The 20697-nt window shown below is 39.2% G+C and overlaps 1 protein-coding gene across 3 annotated transcripts in view; it reads left to right on the top strand.

The window, feature by feature from the left end:
• CLIP4 (CAP-Gly domain containing linker protein family member 4) overlaps positions 1-19538 on the top strand; it is a 44713-nt gene extending 25175 nt beyond the window's left edge. For all 3 annotated transcript variants that reach the window (XM_034060868.1, XM_034060867.1, XM_034060869.1), the window contains 11 exons: positions 1694-1812; positions 3840-4076; positions 7317-7452; positions 8145-8285; positions 10885-10968; positions 12684-12824; positions 13240-13371; positions 15524-15647; positions 16301-16365; positions 16996-17068; positions 17661-19538. In XM_034060868.1, the coding sequence (XP_033916759.1) occupies positions 1694-1812; positions 3840-4076; positions 7317-7452; positions 8145-8285; positions 10885-10968; positions 12684-12824; positions 13240-13371; positions 15524-15647; positions 16301-16365; positions 16996-17068; positions 17661-17982 (1574 nt within the window). In that variant the 3' untranslated portion in view covers positions 17983-19538. The remainder of the gene's footprint in view (positions 1-1693; positions 1813-3839; positions 4077-7316; positions 7453-8144; positions 8286-10884; positions 10969-12683; positions 12825-13239; positions 13372-15523; positions 15648-16300; positions 16366-16995; positions 17069-17660) is intronic.
• The last annotated feature ends 1159 nt before the right edge of the window (positions 19539-20697 follow it).

Below are 20697 nucleotides of genomic sequence, written 5' to 3'. Positions count from 1 at the left end.
TCCTTTATGACACTCTGCAGCTAGATTCTTTGTACAGATTTACTCCTAAATTGTTACAACAGAGAGCTGGCTTGTTCATACATTTTTAGAAGTTTTAAATATAAAAATCATTAAAGGCTTAAGAATTAGCGATGTGTGGTGCCATTAGACAATGACTGTAACCTGCATGGTTTGCTAATGACAGATCATTGCTGTGTATTAATTTCCCTGAGATAGTTTGGGGGTAGTTACCGGCTAAAATTTGATATATATGTTTCCTTTTTGTCACCTGTACTATGGCAACTTAAACCTAAAACAGAGCTGTAAGAAAACAGTGTTAAGAACTCCAAGCAGGAGCTTGCAAACCTGAGGAAGTCACATTAGTCTGATTAAAATAATAAACCCCCTACACATCAGTTACTCTTTAAACCAGCAGCTGTTGCTGCCTCAGTAGCTGACAGTAATGATCAGTTTTTCAAAGACTGGCTCCCATGTGTGCAGAAAATACCTACTTGATAGCCTTCTTAAACATGGAAGTTTTAATGGTTATATACAACTACACAGCTTGTACTCAGTTTTAAACTGGTGATGGTCTTTTGACATTTGGTATATAAAAGGTATCTTTATAAAATACAATCTGTATGTATGAAGTTGACATATGTTACAGACATATATCGTTATATATCTTCTGTATATGTTGATGTTTTGTTTGCCCCCAAAATAGTAATTTAATATAAACACATGAGGATGTTGATACTGTTTGGATATAGTTTGTTTATCACATTGTGAGAAGGGCTGGTGGTTTCTGGGCCAGAGACTGATACTGGAAAATACTGGGAGCCTATATAGCTCTGAGGTAAAATGTTTCATGTTCCTCACTAGTTCAGGTTGGAACATTATTGCCAATATTTGTTGGCTTTTGGTTTGTGTATTAAATCAGCTGGCATTTTTAATTCAGATTCATATACAGAATTGACTCAAACTGACATTTCTGTTACATAGTTTAGGAGTGGAGTCAAAGACCAAATAGACATTAAAACTTTAATCTTCTACAACAGTAGTAACTTCATAGCAGATTGAAAGATCCATTGGGAATAAGTGGTGGAAATACATGTTATGCTACATCTGCTGTAGTTAAATGCAGTGCTCCATTTTTCAAACTATCAGTGAAATACCCTTTGGAGAGCGAGTTTTTGAAAACAAATTATGAAAATAGATAGCTCTTCCTTCCATCCTGCCTATGAGTAACTAAATTCATGTAAAGCAGAAGTATAATCATTTTCCCATGTCCCTCTACCAGCTCACAAAGGAAAACAGCTGATTGAAGCTGCATCTCATGTTAAAATTTGACACCTAGGAGCAATAAAATAAAAATTTCTGAAACATTGATTTACCTGCAGACATAAAGGTACAAACTTGTTAACCTTGGCACAGTAGATTGGACATCCTGAATTGCAACTATTTTGCAGTTAAGTCATCAGTATTATAAAAGGAATGAAAGTAAATCCTCATCTTCCAGATTGGTTCATGGTATGAATAAACAGATGCAGATAAGGTTGGTGTTCTATGTAGAATTACTTCTCATGTGCATTTAGTACATAAATAATTGTCTCTGTATAAACGTTAAACTGTATAAATGAATGTCCATTTAAGGAATCTGTTGGGGCAAGTGTTCAAGTAACAGCCTTAACACACGTATGATGTTTGATTGCAGATGTGGATGCCACCTGCAGTGATTTTGATTTTGGAACAGCTTTGCATATTGCTGCATTTAACCTGTGTACAGGAGCTGTCAAGTGTTTACTGGAACATGGAGCAAATCCTGCCTTTAGGGTAAGGAGTTAGGTTGTAGATTAACTAAAAGGTGAAAAATGGCCTGAAAAACAAACAATCTGTCCATACTTTTGCTTAGCTACAAATGTCTTACATGGAGAGATAGTGCATGAGAAAAGATACTTTATAACTCATTGTGGATGATTTCCTATGCTTTGTTACACTTGTGTGTTGCAGTTGGTATTTTTGTGTCAGTCTAGTTCGCTAGTTAGCCTTTAAGGTGTTCTCCTATTCCTTGCTTGGATAAATTAAAAACAAGTGCTCTGCTTGCTAACAAAATAATAAGCCTGAGTTATAAAGTTATATATATGTCTTGCAGTATATATGTGATTTTTGGAAGGGAGGGAGTTAGAGTGGTGTTTTGTGTTGGTTTTTGTTGTGATGGTGTTTTTTTTTGTAGCATAGGCAGTATCTATTCTCCATTTTTCAAATTAATTTTTAAATGAGAAAATGCAGTTGTTTTAAGTGTACTCCAAAGTCAGGTGTCACTGATGGTCTGAAATCTGGAACGTCACTGTTCATACAGTTTGTCATGATAGTCTAGATCTCTTTAAAACCACTGGTTTTCTTCTTTGTGTCATTATTTACTGTGCATGTACATGTTTCAGATTCTATGGCAGCTGCGTGTTTAAGAGTTGGTTGTTGCAGGGAATACTGCTTTGTAGTTGCACAAGCATCCTGAGCTGTCAAAAGGTGGCTCTGTCCTTGAGAAATACAATTCAGTGTCTGTGTGCTTTCTTGCCTGTTTTCTACCCGTGTTGTGCTGATACAAAGATCTGTGGGGGACCTGGTAGGCTGAATTGTGGGACTGATGTGACTGAAACAATCACTAATGCAATGGCTAAAAACTCACAGCAGACTCCCTGCTCAACTTTAACCCAGCTATATCCTGGTTTTAAGGCACCGGGACTTAAATGAGGCTAACTTTCACTTAAAGAATGACTGTAGGTTTTTAAGGAGTGGCTGGTGTTCTTCAACCCTGCAATAAAGTTCTGAGCAGAGGCAGTGGGTAGAGTTTGCTTGTGTGAGGACAGCAGAGTGTAAATGCTGAGTAAGGATTGGTATTTTTCTAGAGCTGGGAGAGATGTTCTGGGGGCTCAGGGAAGGCTGAACTTTTAGAGTTTAAGGAAATAAAGCAAATACAGTCTCACTCTGTCATTCACTCTTTGAGCTTCTGGGAATTTCTGAGTCCAGGAGCTTAGCTGGGTGAAATTTGGAAGACAAGTAATCGCATTTCCACAAACTTAGTGAAACTGGCAGATAGGCACAGATCCATCCTGATGTGTTCGCTGAAGAATGTGTAAGCAGAACTTGCCATTATGGCAGCCTGACAGCCCAACAATTTACTTGCTGTCTGGCCTTGAGTTAAGGTGAGCTGGTGCTCCAAGAACTCTGGCCTCAGGTGACTGTCAAATGCGACATACTGGGAATCATAGTCACTGCTCTCTGTGAATGGGAACTGCTTGGAAAGGACTCTATCCTTAATTCAACTCTCATGGAACAGTCTGTCTAAATAAACCTGAACAGTTTTACTCAAGTATTTATGTGGGATATCAACTTTGTGTATTCTGTACATGCAACATACATTAATTCTATCTTACATTTGGAATAAGCCTCACCAAGGAGTAAACTGTGCACGGGGTAAAAGTGAACTCTTGATTTATTTTTTTAGAGAGGTGTTAGCTTTACATTGTTGGCCTTGCAGATCAAAATTCTTGCTTACTTTCCCAAATCTGTATTCAGGTAGACAGATATGTACAGTGTTTTGGTTTTTCACGTGTTCAGAATACTAATAATGTTCTTTGGATTTACTAACTTTTGAAAATGAGGCACTGTAAATGCTAGTTTATATATGTAAGGATGTTTTGGCATCCTTATTTGAAAATGCAGATGTTTTTGTAGTCATTTGTATTCTAGGAAAAATAACTAATAAAGAGGATTAAAACTTCCATAAGCTGCTATGGTTTTGCCTGATCAGGTTTATTGTGTCACAGTATTAAATCCTGTGCTACGTTATGTTTCTACAGAATGACAAAGGGCAGATTCCAGCAGATGTGGTTCCTGATCCAGTAGATATGCCACTGGAAATGGCAGACGCAGCAGCCAGTGCAAAAGAAATCAAGCAGATACTGCTGGATGCAGTCCCTCTCTCATGTGACATATCAAAAGCCATGATTCCAAACTATGACCACGTCACAGGCAAGGCCATGCTTCTGTCGCTTGGCCTGAAACTGGGAGATCGTGTTGTTATAGCAGGACAGAAGGTATGCTGAGCAACCTCATGCTATTCTTATTATTTCTGGATAATCAGTGTACTTATCCCTTTGGAGACCCCTCAAACCTGAGAGCCTGAAACTGGAAGGTATGAACTCTGGGTGGCAGTAAGGATCTGGTTACAGAAAGTAGGAAGCTAAACAGTTAACATGTTAAATAAAGTCACTGTTATGATAAGCTGTTTTGACAGGCACACACTGCATTTTGTATCTGTAAACAGGTTTTCAGGCATTCTGTAGTACCTCAGCATGGCTCAGCTTTTATTACTGTATTTGGTGTCACATTAAAATGATGGCAAAAGTTACAGATGTGAATTGCCCAACTTTCAGTTATGAGTGTGCATTCATGAATTACCCTTAACAGTTTCCAGAAGGCAGTAAAAGAAAACTTCAATTCTGCTTAGCCTCTAGTAACCCAATTCACTGGTGCAATGCAGCTAAAGTCTTGGAAGCAGCACTGTGCTAACAGGGTAGTTATGTGGTTTTGTGGGAGAATAAGAATGTAGTCAGTACTGGCCCAGCTCGAATGTGAACAGCTTCTAAGAAGCTACCTGGCTAGGCACATCTTAGAAATACATTGGAAAAATACAACATGGATATTGCAGTTAGCAGTCACACCTTTTATTTGCTCGAATAGCAAGGGCTCTGGGATGACGTGAGAGTGCTGGAATTCGTTTAAACATCTCAAATATTTCTCTGGTAAATACTGAAGACATTTGTGAGCAAAATTTTACAAGTAGCTTTACCTTCAGTATAATTTTTCTAGTATAAGTTGAGATTTGTAATTGTCACATCTGAGGTGTTGTAAAGTGAGCTCCACTGAGAGGGCAAAGCAGCTTTTATTCTGTTTCATTTGGTATGCTTGAAGTTGGGTCAGCAAAGTGAAGGGATCAGTAGCTCTGCAGAGCGGTTTGTAACTGAAGTACAGACAGGCAGCTGCTTATTCTTTAAGTTCATGGAAGGTTCTTTTGCAGAAAGCCATTGCTCAGTGAAAGCAGTGAGAATGTAACTGCAAGTCAGCTGAGGCTTTATGGCAGGAAAGGGAAGAAATTAGTCCTTGTTTATCCTTCCTCCAAGTAAGGCCCATTGAGCTGTAACATGGCACAGATGGATAAAGCTTCCTGGGTCTGGTTATGTGTTTTTGAATTGAGTATGCTATTACAGTGGTTTTTAAGAAGTTGTTGGAAGCTGTTTTCCTGCTGCCAAAGGCCAGCAGGGCTTTCCAGCTTGCTTTTATTTTTAAGGGAGCCAAAGCTGTCATACAGCAGGTGGGAAGGAGGAATGTGACTGCTTTTTGGGCTTTTCCATGTTTGCTTTCCTCCCTTCCTTCCTTTGTGTGAGAGTGTGAGAGGAGCTGTTCTGCATTACTCCCACATTGCTTCCCACCCACTTTCTCCATTTGTCTGAATGGAGAAGTTGATCTCAGCCCTGTCTTCCCCGCTCCCTGGATACACGTAACTGTGTGCAGGGTGGAGCAAGAGTGAGAACAGGATGATGACAATTACACCCCATTCTTAACCTACTCTTGGATCAGTCTTAATTTCCAGAATACAGAAGCTGGGATGAAGGCACTAGAATGGCAGCATTTTTACAAACAGTATTTATGGATTCGTGTTCTCTTCCCTGCTTCTGCAGGCTCCTGGTGCATCAGCTTTAATGAGTCTGGAAAGCCAAGCAGTCGATGCCTGAGGGAAAATGGGTTCCTCTCTTGATTCCAACTGTGGCTGTCATTGTAATATTCTTACAGGGTAGGAAATCTGTGTAAACAGGTGTTCACTGCTTACAGTGGACATGACCTGGGGTCCCCCAGCTTCATTGGTTCCTCCTGTGCTAGATTACATATTAGCTGAATGGACCCTCCATGAAATGTGAGTGGAGGGAAACTAAGAGCTGGGAGAAAACTCTTTTCCCATTCCTGCTGTCCTCTGTTCTTTCCTTGCTAAAGTCCTAGGGTTCGTGCAGAATTGGAGCCTCAGTGTTGCCATTTCAATCTCCCATTTAAGAGGCCTGCTTGTCTCTCCTGTCTACTCAGTAAGTGCCCTTTGGCTGGTGCCTGGAGAATGGAGGAATCTCTGTGGCTGTGTGGCCAAACTTCTTCTGGCTGAATTTGAGCTCTTGGTTAGCTAAAAAGTCTGGGTCCAGATTAGTGTGATGTACCTGTCTGTAACTCAAGTTTAAAGGAAATCTTCAGCATTAAAGAGGAACAGGCTCTGGATCATGTTTGTTTCATAGAACATTAAGAAAGAGTAGCTGGAAGATTTTACAGTAAAGAAAACGTTTGTTTACCCTCTGAGTGCTGGTTTAGACAGTGAAGTCTGGTGGAAGAGTGAAGTAGAAAATAAACTCATAGTATTAAGGTCACATGTGATAATGAAAACTGAGCAACTGTGAAAGATCAAAGGTTTTTAGTACTAAATCTTATTTAAACATCAAGCATAAAAATGAATTTAAATCAGTGTTAAATACATCTCTGTTAGTTATTCATCCCCTGATTGGTTGAAGTGTGTGAGCTTATAATGTGTATTTGTGGAGGCTGAGGTCCACCAACAAGACTGGTCTGTCTTGATATTCTTGGTATGCGTACCTGTTCAGAGTATGTACTGCAGTACATACTGAAACAACAACATGTTTAAAACATTTGCTGGCTTTTGAATATTGTTTAATCATAAGGAGGGAATAAAAGACTTTGGAATCTTTTCCAAAGAAAAAATTTGCTCTGAAGTTTACCCTTGAACCTTTGCAACATATATAAATATATACACTTAACATGTATTTATTTGTATAACACGCATACATTTGTAGATCTTTTAATTTAGTATTGCCATGGAATCTCCAGTTCAGCAAGGTACCTAGCCATGATTCTGGAATTATTGTTGTGGAAGACACTGGAAGTAAAACTTCTCATTAGGCATATACTCCATATACTCCTGTACATTGCTGACTTGGAGTTGTGGTTCTTCCTTTCTCGTGCTTGTCTGTTGTGAGATCTGTCAATAAGCACTGCTTTTCTTGAATGCAAAATATACCCAGAAAGGATTAAGATGTTTTGGAGGATGCATTGCCTGGCATGGAAAGATAGGCATGGCAGTAGTCAAGGTAGATCATAACATTTGTATTTCATTGTTCTGATCAAAAGCTTGGAGATGACTTGCTTTCTCTTCATAATCTGTACTATATCTTCATGAATACTTGTGTAACAAAGTCATTCTGTGTTGGTGCTTTTTGTATTAGGTTGGTACATTAAGATTTTGTGGCACGACGGAGTTTGCCAGTGGCCAGTGGGCTGGCATAGAGCTGGATGAACCAGAAGGGAAGAACAACGGAAGTGTTGGAAGAATCCAGTACTTCAAGTGTGCACCAAAACATGGTACAGCCTTTAATTCTTCCTTAAATTTAAAAACAGTTTTGGAAGAGACAAACTTTCTGGGAGAATAAAATGATAACAGATTCTGTTGCTTTTCTTCGTAGTGGTTTGTTTGTTTGATTTAATTCTTTAACTGTTCCTAGTGGTTGTCTGCATCTATCTGCAAAACCACTGAAACAGTCAAGCAGTCAACATTTTTAGTTAAGTTCTGGTTGTTTCCTTAAAAGGGTGACAAAATATTTCCTGGTTTTCCACCTATCCCATTGAACGTATTTGTGTTGCAGCAATAATGGCCATGTTTTTTTACCTGTTTTGCCTGCCTTTTTAAGAGATGTGTGCTTGTAATTATTTTCTAACATTCAGCTTGAGGTATTTCAATTGCTGTTTCATGGACACTCATGATATACAAAGCCTTGTGTTTTGTAACAGTGGAGACTGAATGTTATTGTTAGGACAAAAAGGAGATTCTAATTGATAGTTTTACTGACCTCCTGAATTACTCTGTCATTAAGCCTTTTGATTTCACTGTCCATTTGAGCTGGTCCTTCCTACCCTACAAGTGCTCTGGCAGCAGTAGCAAGCTGTGACTGTGGCTGATAAAAACCCCTATATTAATTGATGTAAGAGTGAGTAGCCAGAGAGTTTTACTAGTATTACCCCTGGTTTTGTTTTGGCACGTACAATTTTCTCTCCAGGTATCTTTGCACCTCTTTCTAAGATAAGCAAGGCTTCTGACCACAGAAAAAGCTCTTTAAGAAGTTCCTCCGTGCGATCTTCACCTCTGGTCAAATCCAAGAAAATAGATGTGACACACATAACTTCCAAAGTGAATTCTGGTGAGTATTTTCTTCTGAGACAGGATAGAGGGATACTAATCATGTAGTGCTAGGAACTAGCACTAATCATGTAAGTCTTGGTATTAAAATACTTGTTTGGATTTAGTTCATCACTTGGGATGAAAAGGAGATGTTCATTAACTACGTGTTCTCATTATCAGAAGTTCACTAGCCTGTAAACTGGTACTGGAAGGATGTTGTGTGTAGCTGTTTAGTGATGATGGTGATCTGATGGACTAGGACAGGTTATAGTCTTTACATACTCTGTTTAAAAAAAGTTCATGTTTGTTCTCGAGCCATTAAAGTAATTTCTGATTGCCTGTGGGATCAGTTCCATGTCTGTACTTTATGTGGTTCCATGAACTAGGATCTTCTTCCCTGGGTAACTTGAAACATTTCACTGAAATCAGTGAAAATCTAGAAACTGATCTATTGACACCTTTAGGAAGAGAAATGGAAGACATTTATTTTCTGGCAAAATGATCAAGGAACTACTTATCTGATTGTGTTCTAGCTGCTAATTAAATTCTCTGAATAAAACCAGAGGCGAATGAGAAAAAGGATGCCCTTGTAATAAGGCCTCAGTCTTCTGATTGGAGTTAAAAGCTCAGTCCTTGGCTCTGCTTCAGTTGTTTAGTAATTTACTCAAATGACTTGATTATCTGTGTAACTTCTGTCCCTGTGAAATGAGAATGAGGCATCTTTTCTGCCTGTTTGGGCTCCGAGGTGTTTGGAGTACAGACTTCCTTGCTGCATACGGTGCCCACCATGTGTAATCTGACCCCATGGTCTGCCTGGCTACATAATGATGGCATTAAATCTATTACATTAGCATGTCTTTTGCCTTTTGGACCCTCTGTAGGTGACTCATACTGAGGCAGCACAGCCTGAGGGGTGGAAGGTACGCGTACATTCTAAGGGAATTTACTCAAGCCCCCTAAAACACCACATACCAGTAATGCACAGGGGACTGAAACAGTGTGCAGGGCTGGTGGAAAAGAGGCATTTTGGCAGCATTTTGGATGACTTACGTAACACTGCTCTACACAGACTGAGGGGGAAGTTAGGTTTAGTTCTGTGTATTTACAACAAGCACAAGATCTAAGCTATTTATAAACGGACATCTTGCATAAAAAGCTTCTGGGAATAATCTGTTTGTTAGAAGTATTGCTCAGAGCAGATCTAAGCTGACTTTTTGTGTTAAGTATTCTTCAGTGTTTGATTCAGTTTGTTGTGAACTGTTTGTAATTCACTATGCTGTAATAAAAGTACCATTTTCTTTGTCACAGACTGTGTTCCACTTTAGTCATAAACACCTTTTTCCACACCATAAAGGTGCATTTGTGCCTTTGTAAATTTTAAACATTTGATACTTTGCTTGAGGTAAGAATCAGAGTGAGGTATGTATCATCTGCCCAGCAGAGTTTACATCCACTAACAGTAATCTGGAGGCTGGTGTTCTTGAATTGAAAGGTCCATTAGAATGAATGTGCTTGGCTGATTCATGGGCTGGAGTGGGAGGATAGAGCTGCAGAGGCAGAACTGTGTTTTGCAGTGTTTATGTGGCAGATTACATTTCTTTCCTTTAAACTTCATCTCTGCAATACGCTAGTACGTAAGGATCCAAGAAAACTGAGCATGCTTTTTGTAGATATGGGAACTAGCTGCAACGTGTAAATAAAATACAGCACAGAGATTTTCAAATCTGCTTTGTTTCTACTGGGTTTGAATAACCCATTGGATTGATGACAGCAGGTCTTTTGCAAGTTTCTAGGAAAAGGATTACTGTGATCAAATTGAGAAATGTGCTCTCAGTCCCAAACAATAGGGTTTTGATCTGATGCCTTAGTGGCTAAACCATAATATTTCAGAAAATACAGTGCATCTGCAAGCTACTTCAGTCCCTGTGGCTGAATTAAGCTGAGAGATGTAGTTAAATAAAGATGACGTGATTTATTTCTTTTATTCCTTTCGTGACAGGGAGGGGATAAATCATAGATAACTTGTTCTTCATTGAATGAGGGTAGGAAACTGTCAGGAATGCAGAGTGGCTGTTCACTGCTATGGCTGTTCTAGTTCATATCACAACACTGTTGCTCCTTAGGCTTTTAAAAAACCTTCCTGCCGTGCTTACTTCAGTACTTGTAGACTAAATGAAGATGTGGTCTCAAATCACCCTCTCAAAAGCTTTATGGGTAATCTTTAATGTAGAAATGGTGAAATTAATCCTAGTGAATAGTAGGTGTTAGGTATCATAAAAGTGAATGTTGTGGATATAATAGATGTAAGTGTTTGAAAGTTTTAAATAAAACTCCAATAGAAACATTAATATTTTGCAGACAATTTGGTTATTGTTTTGCAAGATAGTTTGGACTGTTTTAATGTGTTGAGGGGTTTAACATTTGTGCTTATTCATCAAAACAATTCTGCAGCCTTTTTTACCTGTTTATCAAGAGTCTAAGGAACTGTACAGTTGTATCCATTTTATCCCTGCATTTAAGCTGCAAATGTGTCAAACTGGTTTTCAACAGGACTTTCCTGAAAAGAATGTTGTTCTTCCTTGGATGTATATATTTAATTGTACATGTTCTTTCTATAGGCCTGAACACGGCAAAAAAAGAGGGTGCTTTGGAAACCAACTTTATGACTCCTCACAGGGGAAAACCTGTGCCTGCAAAAGATGGTAACTAAATATTCTTTTATCTTTTAACATCTTGAGGAAAATGGTTGGTTTAGGGCAGATGAGGTATTACTGCTGCCTTACCTCCTGTATTGACAGTGTGGAAAGTGTCTGTATTCAAGTCCCAAGCAGGCTGTACACAGTTTAGTCGGAGTAAGTAAAATTTGTGTGGCTGTTTTGTGATATTCTGTGTTGGTTTGGGAACAGCTTCTATCCAAATACATGGACAAGAATATAAACAATTAAAGCTGGAAGCTGTATGTTGGTAAGTGACCTTAGACAGGAGCTCCAGAGTTACTTTCTTAGATTTCTGAGGGAGACCTTTTGCCCTGTATCATCACTGCTTAGATTTTAATACAGAACTTTGCGCATGTTCTGTTGCAGTTTTCATTCCCTCCTGTATCGTATGTTCAAGCTTGTATAATCAAGTGTTGCTATCAGCACTTGAGTCTTGGCATCGTGTCACAGAAGACTCCTAATAACAGGCTTCAAATATGAAACTTGAAACTAGCTTTTAAGAAGTTCCTTTTATGTATGAATTGTGCTGTGCAATCATCTAGTTCCAGCATTGGACTTCTACTGCGTCAGTATTTTGTTTGCTGAACTTTAAATGTAAAGGGACCTCACTTTTTTCTTTAACAAACTAAAAATGGGATCTCCTTTGAGGTTATTTATTGTGTTGGTAAAAGCAGTATTTCTTTGAAGTAATTTGAAATGTGAATTTGAGCATACCTTCTTTGAAGAGAAACATGTTTTTATATCCTCCCTCAGTGTACAGTTGCAAGGAGGGGACTTGGGAAGGAGGCTAGTGTAAGGTACCTTTTCAGAAGCAAGCTAGTGTTTGTGTAGACAGGTTTCCAGCACTTCTTGCATTATCATGGAGGACAGTTAGTGGCATCACAGTAACTGGGAGGTATAAGACATGACTTAGGAGAAGTTAAATTATATTGAACACGCTAACCGTGTGCCGAGATCAAGGTGCCTGCCAAAAACTAATTCCTCCTGGAATTCTGGAAAGGTCAATTAATAATATTATCTTAATTTTTTACATTGAGAAACAGACATGTCTTGCTGTACCCTGCCTTGTTTTGGGCAGAAGGGTTAGGAAAGGGAAGATCTGGGAAAGCCTTGAAAAGTAATCATAGAATCATGGGATGAAAGCTGATCATAAGTCTTACCAGACAGGTGAGACATCAGGGTTTGCGAATGGAGATAAAAGTGATTTATCTCCCATTCTTACTTTATAGTGCAGATTTTAATATTAATACAGTGAGTAATGGAATCTAGTAGGCTTTAATACAGGCAATCATTCATTCATGTAGTATCACCTTCCTTCCACTTCTCATCAGATATTTCATAGGCTGGATGCTGGAAGTCTGATGGAATGATCTCTCTACTAAGTAAGGCACCCATAATTTAATTAAAATATACTTGGGATTGTTTAGAAGAACTTTCACGGAGTAATAATGAAGGGGCTTTTGAAGACCTCTTCTAACACTCACCCATCACCTTAGTCCCAAGGCAGGAGCAGACACACCTATGCCATTCCTGACAGGAGTTTGTGGAACTGCTGCTTAACAACTTCTAATTTTGGCTCTTTGTATTCTGCCCACTGTGGAGAACAGTTAACTTCCTTCTTACAGAAGCTTTCCCTTCTGTTTCATCTGTCCTTTTCCAACTCTGGCCTCTAATAGACTATTTCCATTTATGTCATTTAGGTTTTCCTGAGTACACCAGCTCTTCCTCTTCTACTACCTCCTTGGAAGGCAAACGGAATTACTCCAAGAAGAGGAACTTGACTGGCAGCAGTAAGAAGGCAGTGACCCGAGTGTCTTCTGCCTCATCTAAAATCAGTGCTGGTATGGTCTATAGATACCGAGGTGTGTTTTCACAGGTGGGGGTTTACTGCTGTACTGAGTGCTTGCGTACAGCTACCTGTGCTGGCTCAGAAACTGAGATGGTTCAAGACAGACACTTGGGAAGTAGTTTAACCATAACCTAAACTTTTAAAAACGTTTTTAAGCACATCTTCAAGGGGAAGAAAGTGTTCTCATAGTTGGTCACTGTACCTTTCAGCTGCAGAGAAAAGGCTGCAGTCCACAGCTGTCACACTGAAGCAAAGCAATTCTTTTGTCTAAGCAAAATCTGTGGTGTGTCTGTTAAAGGCACACTATGTTAAAGATGGGTACTCTGTTTACCCCTTGGCTCACTATTGAAGGCTTTCTTAAAGATACAGTGTCACTAATTTGCTTATCTTGTTCTTCTGTTGACCAGGGTTCTATAGTTCTCCAGCCACAAGGAAAAATGCTTTTGGTGAAGGAGAAATTCAGGTTGGAGACAGAGTCCTGGTGGTAGGACAGAGAACAGGCACCGTTAGATTTTGTGGGATGACAAAATTTGCACCAGGTATTTGCAAAGCTCTTTGTGTATGTTGTAGAATCAATGTGGGATAGCTTAAATGTGAACATTGAGAGAACTCCATCTTTTTCCTCCCTCTGAAAAAAATATCCAAATTTACTGATTTGTTTCAATGTTCTTCCTCTCCTACATTTCACTGAATGCCAGGAAAAAAAATACTGGTTTAAAAGGTGACTTTTATCTGTCTCTAAACCAGCTTACTTGTGAGCAGTATTTTGAGGTTGAAACAGTAGGCGTTGTTACAGAGCTTACTAGAAAGCCTCTGTTTAGTCTCCAAAGTGGTACAGTTTATTGAGATCACATGCCTTTACTCCTTACTTCTTGTAGTGCACCTTTTGACACAGTTCATCTCTTGCAATACTGGTACTCTTACCATGTCATACACGTGTATTGTTCTGACCTTCTTTGCATCTTTAAGAAGGGAATTGTGAACATTTAAGTAAGTCTTACCTAACAAACCTTTAGGTCACAGGACAGATGAGGACAAGTTCAAGCATCTCGAAAAGCCCCAAACCCTACCATCATTTTCTAATCCTTCTTTTCAGTTCCTCCCACCCTTCCCTTGCTATAAACCACTCTGCAATGAAGCCAGGTGTTTTCAGGTGCAAAGAGAATTGTTCTAAATTCTAGAAATTGATTTTCTGACTTCTGTTTCTTGTAACCGTACTCTATAATGTTTATGGCCTTACCTATAACCCTATTAGTGCAAGGGCACTGCAAAACCAGTTGGTCAGTACTAGCGCTAGTACCTAGTTTAAATGAGGTCCATTTGACTGGTACGTGAGCAGCAATTCTCCATCGCGACACTTGGTGGCATCAGTGCTTTACAATGAAGTAGTGAGAACGGCGGAATGGGAGACTGGGCACAAGCTCTGTACATGCTTTGTTCCTTCTTGCCCCTTTCCCCCAGTTTTGCTATAGGCAGAACTGGCTGAAGATACTGTGATTAACTGATCCTGCTCTTTGGTGTGATGGCTCCAACCTTCACATTGCTACTTACAAAGTAAACAGTGAGAACTGGTTGTCCAAATACACTGCAAGTGTAAACAAGTGTAAAATCAGCAAGCTGCTCAACAGCTTCCTCCTGCTTGCTCTGCTTCACACTGGGCAACAGTTCTTTGAGAAACATGGTATTGTAAGGAGTGAGCTTGGAAAGGAGCCAGATCCTCACCATTTGCAAAGGTACATTTTTAGGTATTTCTATTTTAATATGTATCAAAGCTCTGGAAGTTTCCCAGACTTTTATTTCATTTGCTGCAGTGCAGATCTTTCTTTCATTCTGAAAACAGGAGGGGGGAGAACCCCTGGCGTACCGAGCCCTTCTAATTCATAAGCTGTCATTCCCAAGTTTCTTGAGCTGATAATTAGAATTACCATTTTATCCAGTGCCTTAGTACCAAGTGACTTGAATTCAATTTTGAATCTTTTGGGGCTGGATAGCATAAGGACGACTAATGGAATGTGAAATTTAGCACCCTTACGTAATTAGCTCCCATTTATCACAGGTAATGAATGATCAAGCCTATTAACATCTTGATGCCTGTTCAGTGTCGGGTAAGAGATGAATTGCTGGCCACTCCTGATTCTTACACCCTTCTCTCAATATCACACAGCCAGCCTTGCAATTTGTGTTAATTATAACTTGCTAGATGGAGTAGAGAAATGAATTAATATCAAAACTTTAATTTTACTGTTGATGATCTCAGATGAGGCATAAACCTTATGGTCATAAGGCTGAAGAGAGAAACCTGAATCACCATTCGCTTCATTCCTGACTCTTCGTCAAATAGCCACTGTTAAATTCAGTAACGTTCTGTTTGGTTTCAGTGTGTGTACATATATATATATATATATATAAAAACAGGTTTACCTTTTCTGTACTAATTAAAATATCAATTAACTTCCTTGAAAGCATATAGAAATATCAAGATAATAAGCTTTAGATTTATTCTGCTATATGTTTTTATATAGTTAGATAGTTATTTTATAATATATATATTTAGTATTATGATTTAGACAGTTTCTAACTAGAAGCTGTTTTCCTTGCTGTGGGTGAATCCCAACTGTAGCAGCTGTCTGTATGAAGTAAAGCTGTGGTGTTTTGTTCAAAATACCATGATTTTACTGTTTTGAAATGCAGGATTCTGGTGTGGAATTGAATTGGACAAGCCTCATGGGAAGAATGATGGTTCTGTGGGAGGCATCCAGTACTTTAGTTGCCTTCCCAGACATGGTATATTTGCACCACCATCTCGTGTACAGAGGTAAGCACTGAAGCTGATTTAATGTTTGTTGCCAAATGCTTTCTTAATGCATTTCTGGCAGGAAACAAAGTTTTACCCCAGATACGACAGAAATATTTTCTTCTGCTAATGGAACTGCATAACCTCCATTAAAAACCTGATGGGTTTTAGAACAGCTCTTTGGAAGCAAGAGCCTGAATTCAAAATGTAGCTCCCCCTGTTTCACTTGCAGCCACTTCAAGTGTTTTCATGCCAGGGCTTCCATTTCTGATACAGTCTGTGTTCATTGAAACTTAAATTCAGGATCAAATCTTTAACTGTCAGGAAGAACACCTGAGGAGTATTGTGCTCTTTGTGTTCAGTGTTTGTATCTAGTTGATCTGCCAGACGTTTTCTTGTTTTTTCCCTGAACACCCTGTTCAGGCAAACGGTTGAAGAACTCGCTTCAAAATTATACACACTCTCTTGTGGAGTAAAAGGCAAATGACTCAAGACTAGTTTGCTCTGGACACTGTTACTTACTGGCCTGATTACAGCTGAAATGTCTGTGGCTCTTGGGAGCAGATGGAGAAGGGAAAGAATCAGAATTGAACTCACATTTGACAAGAATACCAGAAGTAGCTTTGTTCAGACTTGAGTTAAAATGATTTGTTTGTTGTGCTATTGCTTTTCAGACTGACAGGTTCTCTGGATTCTCTCTCAGAAACTTCATTGAATAAAATAAATCGCACTTTTCCAGGTAGGAGTGTAAGACACTGTGATTTGGCTCAGGCAGCCTACTGCAGGCTACTGTTCACCTACTGCACAAAGCCACCTTCTCACACAGATTTTCAAGCACCAGTCAGTTTGGCCTGTCCCTCTTTAAATATATAGCCTGCAGAAGGAACTGTTATTAGGTGGTACTAACCATATACTGGTGGAAATAATGGTGTCAGAGTTAAGATTAAGATACATTTTCCTTATTGTTGTATTGTGTTCTAATCAGTGTTAACCGTAAACTGAACCTGCTCCTTAATCTAAATTGAGATTATTGAACAGACTGGTGTAGGAGGGAGCTGTATGAAATTACTGGGCCATTTTTGAGATATGTGAAGTAGTTATTTTTCCTTACCTAAGCTCTTTGTAAAAGGCTGCTTCACGTTACCCTTGTTGGGTTCGTTTCATTTCTGTCTTTAAAAATCTGAACATGTTTAAACATGCTATGGACTCTTAGCTTCACGAGACATTTCATCCCTATTTTCAAATGGGAAGGGAGAATATGAAGCAAAGGAAGCAGTGTAAAAGAACAGGCGTTCAGAAAGAGCTGGGTTGGGTTGGTTGGTTAGTGTTTTTCTGAAGTCCTACACAGCTTGTTAACCTTTCCACTTAGGCTTCAGGCGCAGTCTGAGCACCACTTCTGCATCTTCACAGAAGGAGATAAACAGAAGAAACTCCTTTGTTAGGTGAGTGTTTTGAGTTTAAAATGTTTGGGTGAGCTGCCTGTTAGCTTTATTGTTTCTTGTTCGAAAGAAAATCTTTATGATGTGTAATATCTAGACCTCTATAATTTTCTGTCTTTCCAAAGTGAAGCAGTAGTAGATTGTTTTTCTGAGGGTATCTTGGAGTACAGTCTTGATCATCACTTTGTATTTTCCAAACCTCTGTATTTTCACACAGCTGGGTGAAGTTCAGAGGGTCTTGTGAAAGGACTTCACTTTGTCCTGGTCATCTGCTTGCATGTTAAAAGTTGCTTTAGCTAAGTAATTTCAAGCCCCAAATAAAATGTTTTGTGCTTCTTAACTTACCACTCCTATCACCTACGGTTAAAATTGTCAGTCCTAGCATCAGGTGAAAGGAACTTGGATTTCCCAGGTATTTCAGAGTGCCGTGTGTACAAGCCTGGTAATGTTATTACATGTTTTATCAGTGACATGAGACCAAACCCTATTTTATAAAAAAAAGGAGTTGATTTTTCCCTCTCCCCCTCTTCACTGAATTACAGCTTTGCCCTGGATGTTTCACAGAAAATGACTTTTGTTTTCTTTTCCTACCTAGATCCAAGAGCTCTGTGTTACGGCGCAGCTGGAGCAGCACCGCTACAGCTAACACCGAGGGACCCGTGAAGCTGCATGAAGGCTCCCAGGTCCTTCTGACCAGCTCCAATGAAATGGGGACCATCAGATACATCGGTCCTGCAGACTTTGCACCTGGGATATGGCTTGGACTGGAACTCAGAAGCGCCAAGGGAAAGAATGATGGTTCTGTGGGGGAGAAGCGCTACTTCACCTGTAAGCTGAACCACGGGGTCCTGGTTCGACCTAGCAGAGTAACCTATCGTGGGATTAATGGGGCAAAACTTGTAGATGATATTTGCTGAGCCAAGATGTGCTCATACAATAGGAAATACATATTTTAAAGCACACAAGAACCCTATCTAGAATGCAAACTTATTTTTAAATTATTAAATCTGAATTTGCATTTTACATATATATTAGCATATATATGTGTATATAATATATTTTTATAGATATATAAAAATATATATAGATTTTAAAAAGTCACATTAAGAAGTAAAACCACTATTGTGTTTCTCTTACTGAAACAGCCCTTGCTTGGGAAAGGTATTGCAAAAGTGTCTTGGGTGTAAGATGCTGTATTGTTTGAGTAACGCTGCAGTATGTCCAGCATTCTCTAACATTATTTTCATGAATCATTTACTGATTCAGGCAGTATTTAAATGACGTTCCTCTGCGTGGTTATGAACTGAGAGGAGGTGGTGAATGAGTGCCATTAGTTTGGGTACCAGGGACTTTGTCAGTTCCAGTACCAGTTGCTAGCAATAAGAAAGCAAAAAGGATGAGACTCCTTTTTCAAGCAGTTGTGAAGTATTTTTACATTTTCCCATTCAGATCCCTCCTCTTTTTCCCCTTCTTATTCTCACCAGAACACAAAAGGGCTGATTTGTGGTTAACTTTGTGAACAGCAGCAGTAAAACAAAATGCCTTTAAAAAGCACAAATATGCTGCATGTCAGGCTGTATGGTAAAAAGCACTTTCTGCTGTATGCATTTGTAGAAGGAGCAATGTATAAGAAGCACTCTTAAAGTAATGCACTTTGCACTCTCCTGGAGAGCTTTCCCTCAGTTTTGAAGTATTTTCCCTTTCGTGTGCTGCAAGCTGCAAGTATCAGGTTTTAAATGCAGATAAACCTCTACTTTATTTAACATTACTTAATAGCCTCATCATAAATACAAAGTCTGTATAAATACAGCATGGTAGTTCCTGCCAGAGGTATGGATTATATGCAGGGTCTTCAAGCAAGCTATTAACATGATTTATTTGTGATACGTTTCTTTTGGAATAGTTTGTAGTAGAAATCACTTGTAGAGGCTCATGATAAATTAAGAATGGTTTTATTGTGTTGTAACATGCCTTGATGTGACATTATTTGCATATCAGCCTTTTAAAACAGATAGATAATGTTTTGTCCATATTTTAAACATACCATGTATTTTAATTGCTCAGCATATGTAAATGTTACCTTAGCAGGACGGTTTTGTGTTTCAGAACAGTCATGTTGTTCTTAAGTGATCTGCTTGCTCTTACCTACTTGAAGAATCATAGAATAGTTAGGGTGAGTCAGGAAGAAGTGATATTTTAAATTACATCATAATATCCTATTTTTAGACAGAATTCTGCTGCTACCAACTTCTTTTAAGTGACTGCTGTACCTATTTTTCCTGACCTGTATTTAAAATAGTGCATATTGTATTCTAACTTACGGGAATTTTTAATTGAGTATAAAAGCTGTACATTTTTAAATGTAAAAAAATAATGCTTTATATTTGAAGATGCAGATATTCAGTGATGTGCTGAACTTTATGTTGTCCAATACCTGTTTCTTGCTGGTCTCAGTAAAATGAAACCTTGGTGAGTAGTGTGTCAAAAAGAATTTTTCTTAGGTCGCTGCAGAACGTACATACTCTCAGGTCTGGTCTTAAGTACAAGTTATGGTAACAGGATGCAGCATGGAACAGCAGCTGTAGAATATAACCCAGACGTGTTTTGTCTATCTCCTTGTTCACTGGGGGAGACTGCCAGTTGTCAAACACAGCGTCAGTGGCCTGGTCAAGCAAAGATTGCAGAACTTGACTGAATGCTGACAGGATACCCTCTGAGCATTAGTGTAGCATGCTTTTCACTTCAGTTTCAGCATCTGCCAGGTACATAGTTCTCCTGAAAGCTCTGACTTAAGATTAGCTAGAGCAATGTAGCATAGAGGGATCAAGTCAGGACCACTATCAGTTTTGGAGCTGGTTTGGTAGCACTAAGAATCCTCTGTGAGGAATCAAGCAGCACTGTAAATTCATGTGGCCTGAAACAGAAATAAATCAGTACCTCCATTCCAGAAAGGATTACTGATGGCTGTCTTCAAGCTGGCGATGTGAAGGGCTTTGTGCTTCCCTAAATCCAAGGTAAGTTGTCATAATCCTTTTCTTCAGCTGGCAGGAGGACATTGCAGGTCATAAAGAAAGAGTCTGAAAATAACTGTTGGTGAAGTTTGAAATTGGGTGCTCTGCTCAGGTCTGTACGATCATAGCCCCAGACTGGTTAGAAAAGACAAATGATTCTCAAAGTCCCTATAAACCAGGTGACTAAATATTACCTGCTTTATAAACAACCATTTCAAGGATTCTCCTTAGAAAATGCACTTCTTCAGTGATCCTAGCAATGAAGTCTTTTAAGTTGTTGGACACTGGCCAGAAAGGCCATTGGTGTGGCAGGAAGAGAACTGTCCCAGAATGGGGAATTCAGATCTCGTGAGTTCAGTCCAGCTGCATTCAGTGACTGTTTTACAGATACAGTTAATGGTTTTCTGGGCAGGGAGCCTGTGCTTCACAAGTCCTGCTATCCAGCAAGATCTGAGGCACAAGGATCCAAAGCTGGCATGCAGATTTGCAAAACATAACCTAATTTCTCTGCTACATTAGTGGAGTTACCTGGGAGAGTGCTGCATAGGTGGCAAGACCGGCATTTACATCCCTGCTTTCAGCGTTTGGTTTGCAGAAGCCTTGTCAAACACGAAGTGGAAA

This window comes from Melopsittacus undulatus, chromosome 3 (assembly GCF_012275295.1).
Source record: "Melopsittacus undulatus isolate bMelUnd1 chromosome 3, bMelUnd1.mat.Z, whole genome shotgun sequence".
Classification (NCBI taxonomy): Eukaryota; Metazoa; Chordata; class Aves; order Psittaciformes; family Psittaculidae; genus Melopsittacus; species Melopsittacus undulatus.
The sequence above is the reverse complement of the archived record's forward strand: the minus strand, read 5'-3'. Positions and strand labels throughout refer to the sequence as shown.